General features: G+C 38.7%; 1 protein-coding gene across 5 annotated transcripts in view; it reads right to left on the bottom strand.

The window, feature by feature from the left end:
- The window catches only part of SMAP1 (small ArfGAP 1), a 142,547-nt gene that overhangs the window by 32,128 nt on the left and 96,369 nt on the right, over positions 1 to 14,050 (bottom strand). For all 5 annotated transcript variants that reach the window (XM_054721690.1, XM_008140179.3, XM_028152279.2 and 2 more), the window contains one exon: positions 2,013 to 2,103. In XM_054721690.1, the coding sequence (XP_054577665.1) occupies positions 2,013 to 2,103 (91 nt within the window). The remainder of the gene's footprint in view (positions 1 to 2,012; positions 2,104 to 14,050) is intronic.

The raw sequence follows: 14,050 nt of genomic DNA, 5'->3' as shown, positions 1-14,050 counted from the left end.
GTAATTTTTCTTGTCCTGAATAATCAGATTTACCTATTCTACAGGTTTATTCCCAAAACAAACCTATACTTTCAATTGGTCAGCAAATCCTATTGGCACTATTTTGAAATATATCCAGAACTTGATTACTCCTTTTAACTCCCAATGCCACCACCTACTCTCAACCATCCTCATCTCTCACCTATTGGTCTCCCTGATTCCAGCCTTGCCCTGCTACAATTTACTCTTAACATAGTAGCTACAATAGTTTGATCATGTACTTCTTTGCTCATATCCTTATAATATATTTCCAGGACACTCAAAGTAAAAGTCAAAGTCGCAATCTAGCTTCCTCTCTCTTCACCCCTTACTCCTCTCCACTGTAACCCTCCTCCCCCGCCCCAGATCATTCCCCTCTAGCCACACTGTCATCCTTGCTGGTCCTTGCACACATCAAGTCAGCTGCTACTGCAAAGGCTCTGCACTTGCTGTGCTCTCTACTTAGAATGCTCTTGCACCAGTTTCTTCAGGTCTTTGCTCCTATGATATCTCAGTGAATACACCTAACCCTATTTAAAATTACAACCACTCATTTTTGCTTGCTTTTCTCTATAACACTTACCACATATGACCCATGATATATTTTACTGAACTGTTTATTCACTGTCTCCTCAGATAGAATGAAAACACAAAGACCTTAGGTATTTTTATCTGTTTTCTTTATAGCTATCTCCCTAGTTCCTACAACAGGGCCTGGACACATAATACACACTTAATGAGTATTTGTTGAATGAGTGAATTGGTCTCTAGGGAAGAGAGTCAGGTCTAGTTTATATCTTACATTTTTAAGTTATAAACCAGGCACCTAGACTGGGGAAAAAATGCTGCAATGAGGACAAAGATGCATACAGTTTTAGTAAGATTCTTTTCTAACTTTAGTACTATCTTTTTTCTTTTATCTCATCTACATCAAAGGAAATAATTCAAGAAATTATGAGGACTAGAATTCAACATAATTATATTTAGAGCCCTGGACTTAAGTTCTATTTTCAAAATTACAGTTCTTAAATATTTTAATATACTACTTATTTTTACTACCATAGGAGATTTTTAACCCTAGGTTGTATATTTGCATGTTATATCAGCTTCCTGAGAAATAAATAAAATGTTCAATTGTAATTCTTGAAACTGAAAACAATTTACCCAGTAAGAACTAAGATCAATTTTCAGAAAAGCAGTGTGTGAAGTTCAATTCTACCCTTTAACTGTTATTATTTCCTTTTAATTATTAATCTTTCTCCAAACTAAAAAAAAATGTTTTTAATTAATTACTGCTTGAAGGCTCAAATATTACCAAAAATCACCATTTATCAAGCTATTTTAAAGGAGAAGAAAATTTTAAAAAGAGCTGACAATATTGGTAGATAAGCACAGTACAAGCAATCCTCGAATGAAAGTCTGTTTACTTACCAGGCAGACAACATATATCTATCAGCTATGAGAATAAATACAACAGTAAATTAAAATGAGTCTATTGTCATCAGGTATATAAAATGAACCTAGTTAGTAGATAAAGATATAAAGCATGATGCTTCAGTTAACCAAAATTAAATTTTCTTTAAACCAGCACATTTTATAATAAGGCTATCCCAGAATTATTTTGCTAGGGGACCTCTCCTCGGCCCCCATCCCCAACACAGACTCAATTAGAGAGGGGGGCGGGGGGAATGAATCTATTCTTTATTTTAAATGTTGAAATGTCACCATCTACCAAGCCTTTGAAGATTACTTTGATATCTTTCTTTCCCCAAGGAACTCATTACTTGGATTTCCAAGAAGACAGTGCTGACAGAGACTAGCAATCTTATTAAAGACTTCCTTTTTTGTGGGAACTCAGCAAAGTAATCATAACATTTTTAAATTCAGTTAACAGTTAACTTTTAGCATGCTGATAATAAAGCTATTATATTCATTTGAAGTAAAGGTTTCAATTGTTTTGTAACTATAATGGTGACTTGAGCTTCATTACTTACCGAGTCCTAAAAGATCAACAGTTGGCTCTGCAGCTTTTTTAGGGCTGGTGCTCTTTTTAGGCTCTAATTGCTGATCTTCTTTCTTCTGTAGCTTTAAAGTAAATAATCAGATGTATTAATTTTTCTTAAACCAATCAAGTCTTTAAAACTCAATTATACAGATTTTGTACAAAGTTAGTGTAATAAAGCATATGAAGCATAGTGTAATGAAGCTTAGAACATTTATTATTGTATAAAAAAACAAGTAAACATGATTATTGAGCTCACAGTGACAGACCTTACATATTTAGTATCTCAAAATAGTGACTATGTATATAAAAGCCAAGTGACCGGAATGGCAGAACGACTGGTCGCTATGAGGCACACTGTGGCAGCCAACCAGCCCAATGGGGGCCCCAATCGGCCTCCCACAGCCGCCCACGGCCCCTCCCCCAGCCAGTCCAGCCCCCAAGTGCCTCCCCAATCAAGGGCAGGGCTAGCTGGCCAACAGCCCGCAGCCCCTCCCCACAGCCGGCCTGCCCCCAATTGGGGGCAGGGCTGGCTGGCCAACCTCCCACAGCGCCCCCACCCCACCACCGGCCTGGCCCCGATTGGCCCCCATCGAGGCAGGCCAGCCGGACCCCACCTGTGCATGAATTTGTGCAACAGGCCTCTAGTATAAATATAATCTTAATGTAATTGTTCTTAACCATTTTAATTCCTTCATATGAAATGACACTTTTTAAAAGAACTGCATTTGACATTATTTGCTAACTACTGTTAATGTGCACCTGTTAGCAGAAGTGGGGCAGGCCTGGAAGTCTTTATGAGCACAGTTTACTCCCCTCACCTACACTGCTGAACGTTAGACCACTGCACCAAGAAAAGCCTAATGAAATGTTATTTGATAATGTTTTTCCCCTGAGTCTACACTATCAGTTACAATTTAAATATAATATTCTAGTTCTCAGGAGCTCAAGTCACACTTACATATTCCAAACCATGTTTCTCTTTCATACAAAAAAATGCTATATAGGACTGGATAAAAATCCCTGTATTTACTGGATTCTTAACTCAAAAGTCTACCTCTCTATAACCAAGAAAATAAAACATTCACTCACTCATTCCTTTCTCAAACTATTCCTATAAGATCATTTCTTCTATAACTACCTAAAGAATTCCTAACTTAGTTGAGTTCACTTTTTGTTAGCTATACAGATATATAATTTTTAAGAACATATATCTATCCTTACTTTTTAATAACTACTATCTCCCTCAGAATTATTTTTAACCAATTAGCCTACCATCACAGATATCAATTCTTTAATAACCTTCTGAAATACAAAATTTTCAGCCTTAACTATATATAATTTTCAGAAGTTTAACATAATATGCTTTACACTCTATACTTTTCAACCTCCAGTATAGATAAGATTTACCTTGCTTAGCTAAATAATTTTAAAGAAACCATCATTTATAGTAACAAAGTAATTCTTTTCAACTAAACACTTAAGTTGCTAGAACATCCTCTTCAGGCAACTTGTAGCATCTATCCACTTACCCCTATTCTCCATGATACAGCCAGGCAGAAAACATGGAGGAATAAGTAGAGCATGCCTCTCCCAGCAGTCACAACAGACCACTAATTCACACCCAACCCTCAGTCTCTTACTTTTGTGCTATTATATTCATGGCAGTTGAGGAACTTATTTCAGATTTTTATTTTTTATCCAATTTGTTGGTATTTTGTGTATAACATGTTCAGAGGAACTGATTCTGTCATGCAATGTCTTAACTAACCTTTATTGCTTAGTCATTTAAAAATTTGAACAATATGACATTAATGTGCCCAGTTTATAAAAATACTGAAAAGAACAAAGTCTAGGATTGAGCCCTGAAGAATGCAGCAAACACCTTTGATATTGATATCCATCCAATTAACTGTATTCTCTGGGTAAAGCTGTCCATCCAACAATCTACCTACAATCGGATCATCAGGCCCACCTGTCTACATCTTAACCAGAGGATAGCTAAGAATCTTGACCATTCAGCTTAATTTGACAGGAATTGTTCTTTGGGAACCCATGTAGGCAACTAGTAAGTAATGTTAACACTTTGAAAAAGAAGTCATTAAAAAAAATCCCATTTGAATTTTGCATAGAATTCATATCAAGCTCAATGATACAGTATTCAAAATCCACTTACTTTTTCCTTCATAAAATTTGGGCATTTGTCTATCTCTAAACTTCTGGTTCTCATCTTATTTTGTACAGTTTCTCAAAGAATGTTGAATACCAAATCACAGATCCAGGAAGCTCAGAGAACAGCAATCACAATAAATGCTAAAAATAATCTACACCTAGCATATAATTTTCAAACTACAGAAAAATAAAGAAAAAATCTTGAAAGAAGTGAAAGGAGGAAAACAGTTATCTACAGAGGAACAAATATCAGAATTACATTTAACTTCTTAGAAACCATGCAAGAAGAACCATACAAGCACTTCAAATATTTAAAGTACTGAAAGAAAAAAAAACTCACAAACCTAGCATTCCGTATTTTGCGAAATTATCTTTCAAAAGAGAAGGAAAAATAAAAACTTAGACAAACAAAAATTGAGGGAATCTGTTGCCAGAAGACTTGCCTTGCAAGAAATGCTGCAAGTTTTTCAGAGTGAAGGAAAATGATATAGGTTAGAAACTCAGAACTACATAAAGAAAGGAAGAAATTAGAGAAAGAATAAGTGAAGGTAAAATCAAATATATATTACAGCAGTGCTTTCCAAACTATAAATATAAAAAACACTATAAACATTTAAGATTTTAATATTACTATTATAATTTTATCTCTTCCTTCTCTCTTTCTTTACTATGCTTAGAAGCTGATGGTTTTGTCTCATCATATCACCAAGTACAATGACCAAAACAAAGCATTACCAAACATATGTGCATAGTATTATATTATGTCAACCTGTTTTATCAGACACCTTACATTATTTCAAAGTTTCCTTTATAGCCAGGCAAGGAACTCTCTAGAAATCATTAGCAACTTATTACTAGATCACAAAAAACATAGTAAACAATTTCATCATTTCACTGCTTGCTTTAAGATGATGCACTAAGTCTATAGAGAAAACAAGTTCACAGAAACAACTCCATTCTCAAACATATAGGATGTTTTCTCTAAAGCTCTTGGTTTTAACCTTTTGCACTCGGATGTCGAGTGTGACTTGACACGGTTAGCATCGGTAGCAGGAATCGAGAAAAAAGCAAGCGAGTGCAAAGGGTTAATAAAGTAAAACATCTAATGAAATAACATCACTATTAGTAAAGAACAGAACTAATACTTTATAGCTACTTTATTTCAGATGTTACTTTATATAGTTATTAGAGGCCAGGTGCATGAAAATTCATGCATTGGAGGGGAGGTCCCTCAGCCCGGCCTGCCCCCTCTTCACAGTCCGGGAACTATCAGGGGCAGGAGGTGACCCGGTGATCAGGGGAAGGCAATGCTCCCATTACACCTCTGCTGCTGCCACTGCAGGCAGCGCAAGCCTCGGTCGGCTCTGGTTACCTGAGCCTTGGGCAGCCCTGGGCGGCTGGGCAACCACCATTTGAGGCTTGCCTGAGCCTCGGGCATCGGCTGGGCAGCCACCATCTGAGGCTTGCCTGCGCCTTGGGCATCGGCTGGGCAACGCTATTCGACATTTGCCTGTGCCTCGGGCCGGCCCTGGGCGGCTGGGGGGCTGAGGGTGGGTCCGGCCGCACTGCACGCCTGTCACCCACGCCCCAGTGGGGCTGAAAGGACTGGGGGGCTCAGGTGGGGCTGAGGGGACTGGGTGCCGCCATCTTTGTGATGGTGTGACAGTCAATTTGCATATTCCCTCTTTATTAGATAGTATTAGCGGGATGACATTATTTGATACTTAATATGTCTAAATTCATAAGTATTCTAGTAATTTGGTAATAAATCCATCCAAAGATATAATTTAATGTTACCACACCAACACAACTACAATAACAACTTTCACTAATGGAGTTCACATGCATTAAACCCATGTTTTTATTTTTTACTTTTATTAGTTAACTAGAGGCCTGGTGCACGAAATTCATGCATGGGAGGGGTGTCCCTCAGCTGGCCTGAACCCTCTCCAATCTGGGACCCCTCAGAGGATGTCCAACTGCTGGCAGTCAGACATCCCTCTCACAATCCGGGACTGCTGGCTCCTAACCACTCACCTGCCTGCCTGCCTGATTGCCCCTAACCACTCTGTATGCCTGCCTGATCGCCCCCAACCGTTCTCCCCTGCCGGCCTGATCGCCCCTAACCGCTCTCCCCTGCCGGCTTGATCACCCCTAATCACTCTCCCCTGCCGACCTGATCACGCCTAACAGCTCTCCCCTGCCAGCTTAATCACCCCTAACTGCCTCTGCCTCAGCTCCTGCCACCATGGCTTTGTCCAGAAGGATGTCCAGAAGACATCCGGTCTATCCAGTCTAATTAGCATATTACCCTTTTATTAATATAGATGGTTTTATCTCTTCTCTTTATTTAAAAAAAAATTTTTCCTAAGGTAGGCTATTAGCTGGAGAGAAAATATATCCTGAACACTAAGCTGTATGTCTCATTGCTGGTGGCTGTGTCACTTGAATAAACCCCCTAAGGATTATCCAACACCTCTGGCTTCTGTTCATTCAAGACTCACTCTACAAAGTGACTTGATAGTGAGCTGTTGGCATTTCAGGCAAAGTAAATAGCCAAGAACTAAACTTTTCTCTTGGTCTTAAGTAGCAAATACCCTTCAGTTACCTTCACTTCACTAAAATGTGTCAGTCTTCATGTTCAACTTTCACAACAGCAAAATCTAAAGGATCATTTTTGCCAATCATCCTTTTGCACAAGGACCACTTACTCCATTGACAGTCTTTCTGCCACTCTCTCCCCCCCCCCCTAAAAAAAAATTAAGCCTCTACTTCAGGGGTAGGGAAACTTTTTTCTGCTAAGGGCCATTTGGATATTTATATTATTCGCAGGCCATACAAAATTATCAACTTAAAAATTAGCCTGCCATATTTGGTCAAACATTTAATTAACTCACCTCTAATGCCTTGGCAGGGCCAGACCAAATGATTTCTCGGCCTTATACAACCTGTGGACCAGACATTTCCACCCCTGCCCTATATACTTAGCCCTATTCTAGGCACTGGTATTCTACTACAGCCATTTGGGGGAAGTGGAAAGGGGAGAAACAGACAATAAAACAACTGATCACAAATAAACCAGAAGCATAAGTGCCACAGGGTACTTTAGAATAGGATGTTATAATCAAGTGTGACTGGGGACTAGCTACTTACCTACTTTGTATTCAGTGTTCAGAGTAGGCCTCTCTCTCTGCTGCTATTTAAATTAAAATCTGAATGACAAAAAGAAAGCACCATGGGAAGATGAGGAAAGGCATCTTGGGCAGGACATATAGTGCAAAGGTTCTGAGTTCACAATGAGTCTGATTTATTCTGGGAACACAAAAACAGGGATGGCTGAAGCACAATACATAAGGGAAAGAGGGGAAAAAGGTAAAGTCAGAGACACAGACAGGGGCAAAAGGCTTCAATGTATCCTATACAATAAAGCAGTAATATGCAAATTGACCCTCACGCCCTCGCACAAGATGGTCGCCCCCATGTGGCCAAATATGGCCGTCACAAGATGGCCGGCAGGGGAGGATATTGTGGGCGATCAGGCCAGCAGGGGAGGGCAATTATGGGCAACCAGGCCTGCAGGGGAGGGCAGCTGGGGGCGACCAGGCCAGCAGGGGAGGGCAGTTGGGGGCGAGTGGGCTGGCATGGGAGGGCAGTTGGGGGCAATCGGGCCAGCAGGGGAGCAGTTAGGTGTCGATCAGGCTGGCAGGGGAGTGGTTAGGGGTGATCAGGCAGGCAGGTGAGCGGTTGGGAGCCAGCAGTCCCGGATTGTGAGAGGGTGCAGGCTGGGCTGGGCCTAAACTGGCAGTCGGACATCCACCGAGGGGTCCCAGATTGGAGAGGGTACAGGCTGGGCTGAGGGACCCCCCCCCCTCCGTGCACAAATTTCATGCACTGGGCCTCTAGTAAGGCTATATAAGATAAGGTCTAAGGATGTCATTCTAAGTACAATGGGAAGTCACTGGTAGGTGTCAAGTAAGCAAGTAACATAATCTGAATTACTTTTAAAAAGACATAGTAGATAAACAGGGAAAACATTTAGGAGGCTATTGAAAGGGTCCAGGGAAGAGATAATGGTGGCTTGATGAAAGACAACGGTAACAATAAAGATGAAGAACGGTATAGTTACTAGGATATTTACTGATGGAAGTGCTGGGTCAAACTAAGTCAACTCAGATTTTACCTTAAGCAACTCAGTGAGCTGACTAGTGATGTGGTTTCTTGAGATGGGGGAGGCAGCATATAGAGAAAGATCAAGAATTCTGGTTTGACCATGTTCAGCTCAAGACATCTGTCACATGGAGATTGACAGGAAGCTGCTGAATATACAAGTTTAGAGTTTGGAGGCTGGGTCAAGCTCAGAGACACAAATTTGGCAACCATTATCATATCCTTGATAAATAAAGCTTTGGAAGTAGTTGAGGGCATTTATGCAGAGAGTGCAAAAGAAGGGAGCCCAGCACTGAACTGAGGAGTTATATTTAGGGGTTTGGCAGAGGAGATGAAGCCAACAAAGGATACTTACTAAAAGGAATAGACATTCAACTTCATGTGAGAATAAAATCAGGAGAATAGGGTCCATGGAAACCAAGGGAAAAAGAGAGTTACCTAATGAATAGAAAACTGATGGGAAGAAAGAAAGAACAGAAAAATCAACTGGATTTGGCAGCATGGAGATAACTAGTGACCTTGATTTGAGGAGTGTTAGGAGAAAGATTAAAACAGAAACTGGAGTAAAATGCAATGAGGAGAAAACCTTAAATAAGAAAATGTACACAATGACCAAAAATGACCCTTTCAAAAAAAAAGTGGTAGGTAGAGGTGAAAATAATTGGAGGTAATAAGATACAGTAGAAAAGAAAAAAATTAGGAAGCAGGGGAGGGGGATCAATAAAGAATAAAGTTGTGAAGGTAGAATATTCAGAGCCCACATTTCACCAAGAGGAAAGGTAGGGCACCGAGGCAGGCTATTTTGGTGATAGAAAATAAGGAAGTTCCTGTATAGCTATTTTTTCAATCAAATATGAAGCAAAAACATTACTGAAATGGGGTGTGCAACATGTTTACAGAGAGAAGAGAAAGCATGAAATAACCCTGGAAAAGTAAATGGAAAGAGGAAAGTGTAATAGGACTGCAAGTCAACATTCAATGCCCATTTGAGATTTGCAGCCATGAACTGGAAGTGAGACCAGTCAGCAGACAGAGTTTCTGCTTAAATGAGAGCATGGAATAGGACAATAATTGAGTTGAATCAGTACTTGCCAGACTGGAGTATCATCAGGGAGAACAAGGTAGTCACAAGGAAGTGAATAGAATGAGACTGTAAAGTCAGGCGTCCTCAAACTACGGCCACATGCGGGTGTTTTGCCATTTTGTTTTTTTACTTCAAAATAAGATATGTGCAGTGTGCATAGGAATTTGTTCATAGTTTTTTTTTAACTATAGTCTGGCCCTCCAACGGTCTGAGGGACAGTGAACTGGCCCCCTGTTTAAAAAGTTTGAGGACCCCTGATTTAAATCATTCTACTTTAAGGAACATATGTCCCACATCACATCTTCAGCAATATTTCTTCTTTTGATTGTTAACTGCTTAGCTCTATCAAATTCTCATTTGACATAAGTAGCACTGATGTAATTAGAGCAGCTTTCCAACATTATCTATTTAAGATCTTTTCATAGCATGATGAGTCAACTGCAGTGACTGGGTAGTAAATTTTTTCAATAAGGACTTCCTACATACAATGACTAGTATGCATATTAAAACATTAGAAAAGAGGGAGATATGAAAATATCATTGAAAGATCAACTGCAATTAAACCCGATAAACTGGAAAACAAAATATACATACATCTGGAAGTATACCTTTCTCCTGTCCTTTCTTTAAGAAATACTTGAGGGATTACCATGCACCAGGAACAGTGAATGACTAAGGCTAATGAAGCCTTACACCCCTACTTGTAGGTTCTAACTAGCTTCTATGGAATAAAGGGTAGAAGAGGGCTTATGGAGAGACCATAGGCAGAAGACAAAAGGTTTCCTCCTCTCTTCTCCCTCTTTCTCCCAGACTAGCTCTTAATAGAAACACTTTTTTCTGATGTCATCTTTAAACCCCCAATGTTGAACAGGATTCATTATATAAAAGATGCTCAAAAAATGCGTATTGAAATTAGAACATCTGGGCAAAAATATAGAAAACTGATGGTCCTGAAGAAAGCTAGTGCAGATGGGACCAAAACACCTTTGACCCTGGAGGCTTTTGGAAATGAACTATATCAGGCAGGCTGGCTCCTAACTTGTCAGAGAGCAACTGAATCCATTTGATCAGACTGTAAACTCTAAAGGTTAGGGATTTCTGTCAGACTTGTTTATTGCTGTATCCCAAGTGCCTAGTAGAGTGTCTGTCACATATCAGTCACTGGGCACACATTTGTTAAATAATTTGTGAGTATCTTTAGGATTATGCAGATGATGTGACCTATCTAAATATGCTTATAAACTATGACCTTAAATCACCACTTTAAACTTTAATCATAAACACTGAGGTCTTTCTGGCCCCAGAGTCCATATTCTTTTTACTACACCATGTTGCCATTATTTAGCATAGATGGTATGCTAAATCATTCTTATGGTATTAGAAAACTTGTCCCAAAGATATAAATAGCTTGCTACTTCCCAATGGGTATTAGTTGTTTAAATTAATCCATAGCAGACAATGAAAATAATGAACTCCCCATCAATGGCCTCCTTTTTAGAAAGATTAGATCCAAGCAATTACGAGATGTGTGACCCTAGGTAAAATGTCACTCTTTGAATCTTCTGTTTCTCCTTTGTATGATGACTATCTTAAAACTATCTGTTTACTGTGAGAATTAGCACACATAAAATGCTTAGTACAATTCATGGCACTTATTAGATATTTATTTAATCCCTTGACTTTTCGCCCTTCTTTCTTTCTCCACTTTGGCTGTATTAGTAGTATTCCAAGAGGCCATAGAGTATATTGGTTAAGTGCATACACTCTGAAGGCAGGATGTTCAGATTCAAATCTTGGTTTGGCTACTCAATAGCTGTGTGACCATGAATAAATTACCAAACCTGTGTCTCTCAGGTTCTCATCAGTAAATGAGGATGACAGTATCAACCTCATGTATATATATAATATATATGGGGTGCCCCCAAAAATGTACACATACTTTAACAGCTGATAGCTCAACTGATGTTTCTTTCTTTTCAGATGTAACCCACTGGAATAAATAATGGTATTCAAAGTGTGTTTTTGGAGACACCCTATATAAAGGGTTTAGAACAATGGCTGGTATATATTAAGCATCAAGTAAGCACTTACTCTTTGTATTACTTTCGATTGTTGACCTTTCCAACTTGGCTGCAACAATCTTACTGTTTGTTTATTAGTCCTCACTGGAGGATATTTTTCCATTGATGTTTAGAGAGAGTGGAAATGAGTAAGGGAGGAAGGGAGAGAGACGGAAGAGGGGAGGAGGGAGGGAGGGACAGAGAAAGAGAGAAGTGAGAGAACACATCTTGGTTGCCTCCCATACAACCCCCCACCCATACACAGGGGATGGAACCTGCAACCCAGGAGGTATGTGCCCTTGACCCCTGACCAGGAATCCAATCCTCAACCCTTCAGTGTGGGTCGAAGCTTTATTCACTGAGCAACACTGACCAGGGCTTGGCTGCAACATTCTTACGCACAGGCTTTAACTTAATAAAACTACCTTTCATCAGAGCATTTATTGAGGACATAGTTTTCTTATTTTCTATTAAAGGAAATTTCTAATCTACTGTGAGGGACTATAAAGCTTGCATTCTTAGTGGAACAAAAGTCTTCCTTTTTTTTTCATTAAATAGGAAATGAAAGCTTTGCACATGAAGTAATTGGATTTCTTTTCTTTTTATTGTCTCACTGGCAATAACGCTTTAAATGATTGCAAAAACATTTAGAAATTCCATGACGGAAAAAAATGTTGCAATTTACTACAAGCCTGTAATAGAACTTGAAATATGGTTTTCTGCCACAACTTACACATTCTTTATTTCCACAATTTACTTTAATAATGGACAAGTATTAAAAAGCTATTATAACTTCAACTGGTTCCTTTTTCTTTTAGGGTTGAGGGCATTTTAATACACAGTTATTTAACTAACAAGTAAGGTTACTATCATCTTGTTATTGCTTTCTGTAAAACAATAATTCTTATTTTAGCTACTCAATTCTTTCTTTTTTAAACTAGGTAAAACAGTGAGAAAAAAAGCAAACTGTCTTGGCTGAAAGAACTTTCATGTTGTAGTCACAACTGTTTCAAGCTATTTAAATTATTTACTCTTTTAAAGATAACCTCAATTGCCAGGATATTTTGTATGCTAAATTAGCACCAATTAATAAAAATCTTAGTTTCTATACCCACCAGATTATTTTTTTAATGACAATACCAAGTTTTTTGAAAATGCAAAATGACTGTTAACTATCATACAATCTGAAGAGAATATAAACTGGTAAAATGACTATGAAATACTCTTAGGCAAACATACTAAAGCTGGACATATATATTTCCTCTGCCGCAGGTATACACCCAATAAGCTATGTGAATATGTTTCTTAAAAGGCATGTACAAGAATGTTCATAGTAGCTTTATTCACCAAAGTCCTAAGCCAAAAACTATTTGTGTTAACCAACTATAGAATGGAAAAATCAAGTATGCCGCCACAGGTAAACACGAGTCATACTTAACAAGAAAAGAACACACAAAAAACATAACTGAATCTCACAGACACAATGATTAGCAAAAGAAACCAGACAGGAGGGAGGAAGGGGGAAAATGAGAGACATCTGTAATACTATCAACAATAAAATAAATTATTTTCAAACATAAAAAAAACAGACACAGAAATAGTAGGTGCTGTATGACTTCATTTACATGAAATTAAAAGCAGATCAAATGTATCTATATTAACAGAAATTTGAATAGTGATTAACTTTGGAAGAGGGCTGAATAGGAGGACCAAGAAAGTGAGAGGTGCTAGCAATGCTTTGAATAGTGATCTGTGCATTGGTTACACTAGTGTATATAGTTGTAAAAATTTACTGGGATATAAACTCAAGATCTATACGTTATATGCCGGGAACCAATTCCAGCATGTAATAATTACAAGAGTTTCACCAAAAGGTTGGTGAAGCTTGGGGGGCTCAACAAGGGTGAACCACATATGTAGTTTACCTGTTGGAAACGGCTAAATGGCACTTCCCACCAATCTGAATAGGATTGTCTGCTGCCAGACAGCTCAGGGCATTTTATTGCCTCCTGTTGGCCAAACACCTGAACAGCTGTAGGCCATTCCCCAAACTGACAATGCTTCTGTACCCTTTGAAACCTTACCCTTTGAAGTGTATATCTTCACCTTGCCTTAGGACAAATTGTATTAATAAAAGCAGGGTCCTGAGTCAAGGAGGGGAGTCTTTAGTTCCTTTAGCTGAAGATCCTCTGACCCCCAAAGCCTTTCAAAATTATCCTTTGTCTCTGGACTCTTTAATCATCTACGCGCAGCCCCTTTCTCCAAAATGCTGAACCCTTTGTAAGGCTGGGAAAAGAACCCTGGCAGTTATATTTCAATAAAAAGGTTAAGAAATTTAAAAAACTAATTTTTAACTTCTAAAATAAAATCTCTATGAAGTTACAAAATGTCACTTTCAAATAGATATAAACTCACGATATAATTACAAATTTTTTAAATTGCCTTAATTATTCTTTAAAAAACAGGACATCTTGAGCCCTAGCTGGGTATAGCTCAGTTGGTTAGATCATCATACCGATATGCCAAGGTTGTGGGTTCGATCCCCAG

This window comes from Eptesicus fuscus, chromosome 10 (assembly GCF_027574615.1).
Source record: "Eptesicus fuscus isolate TK198812 chromosome 10, DD_ASM_mEF_20220401, whole genome shotgun sequence".
Taxonomy (NCBI): Eukaryota; Metazoa; Chordata; class Mammalia; order Chiroptera; family Vespertilionidae; genus Eptesicus; species Eptesicus fuscus.
Note: the sequence above shows the minus strand (reverse complement) of the source record. Positions and strands in the feature narration are given on the sequence as shown.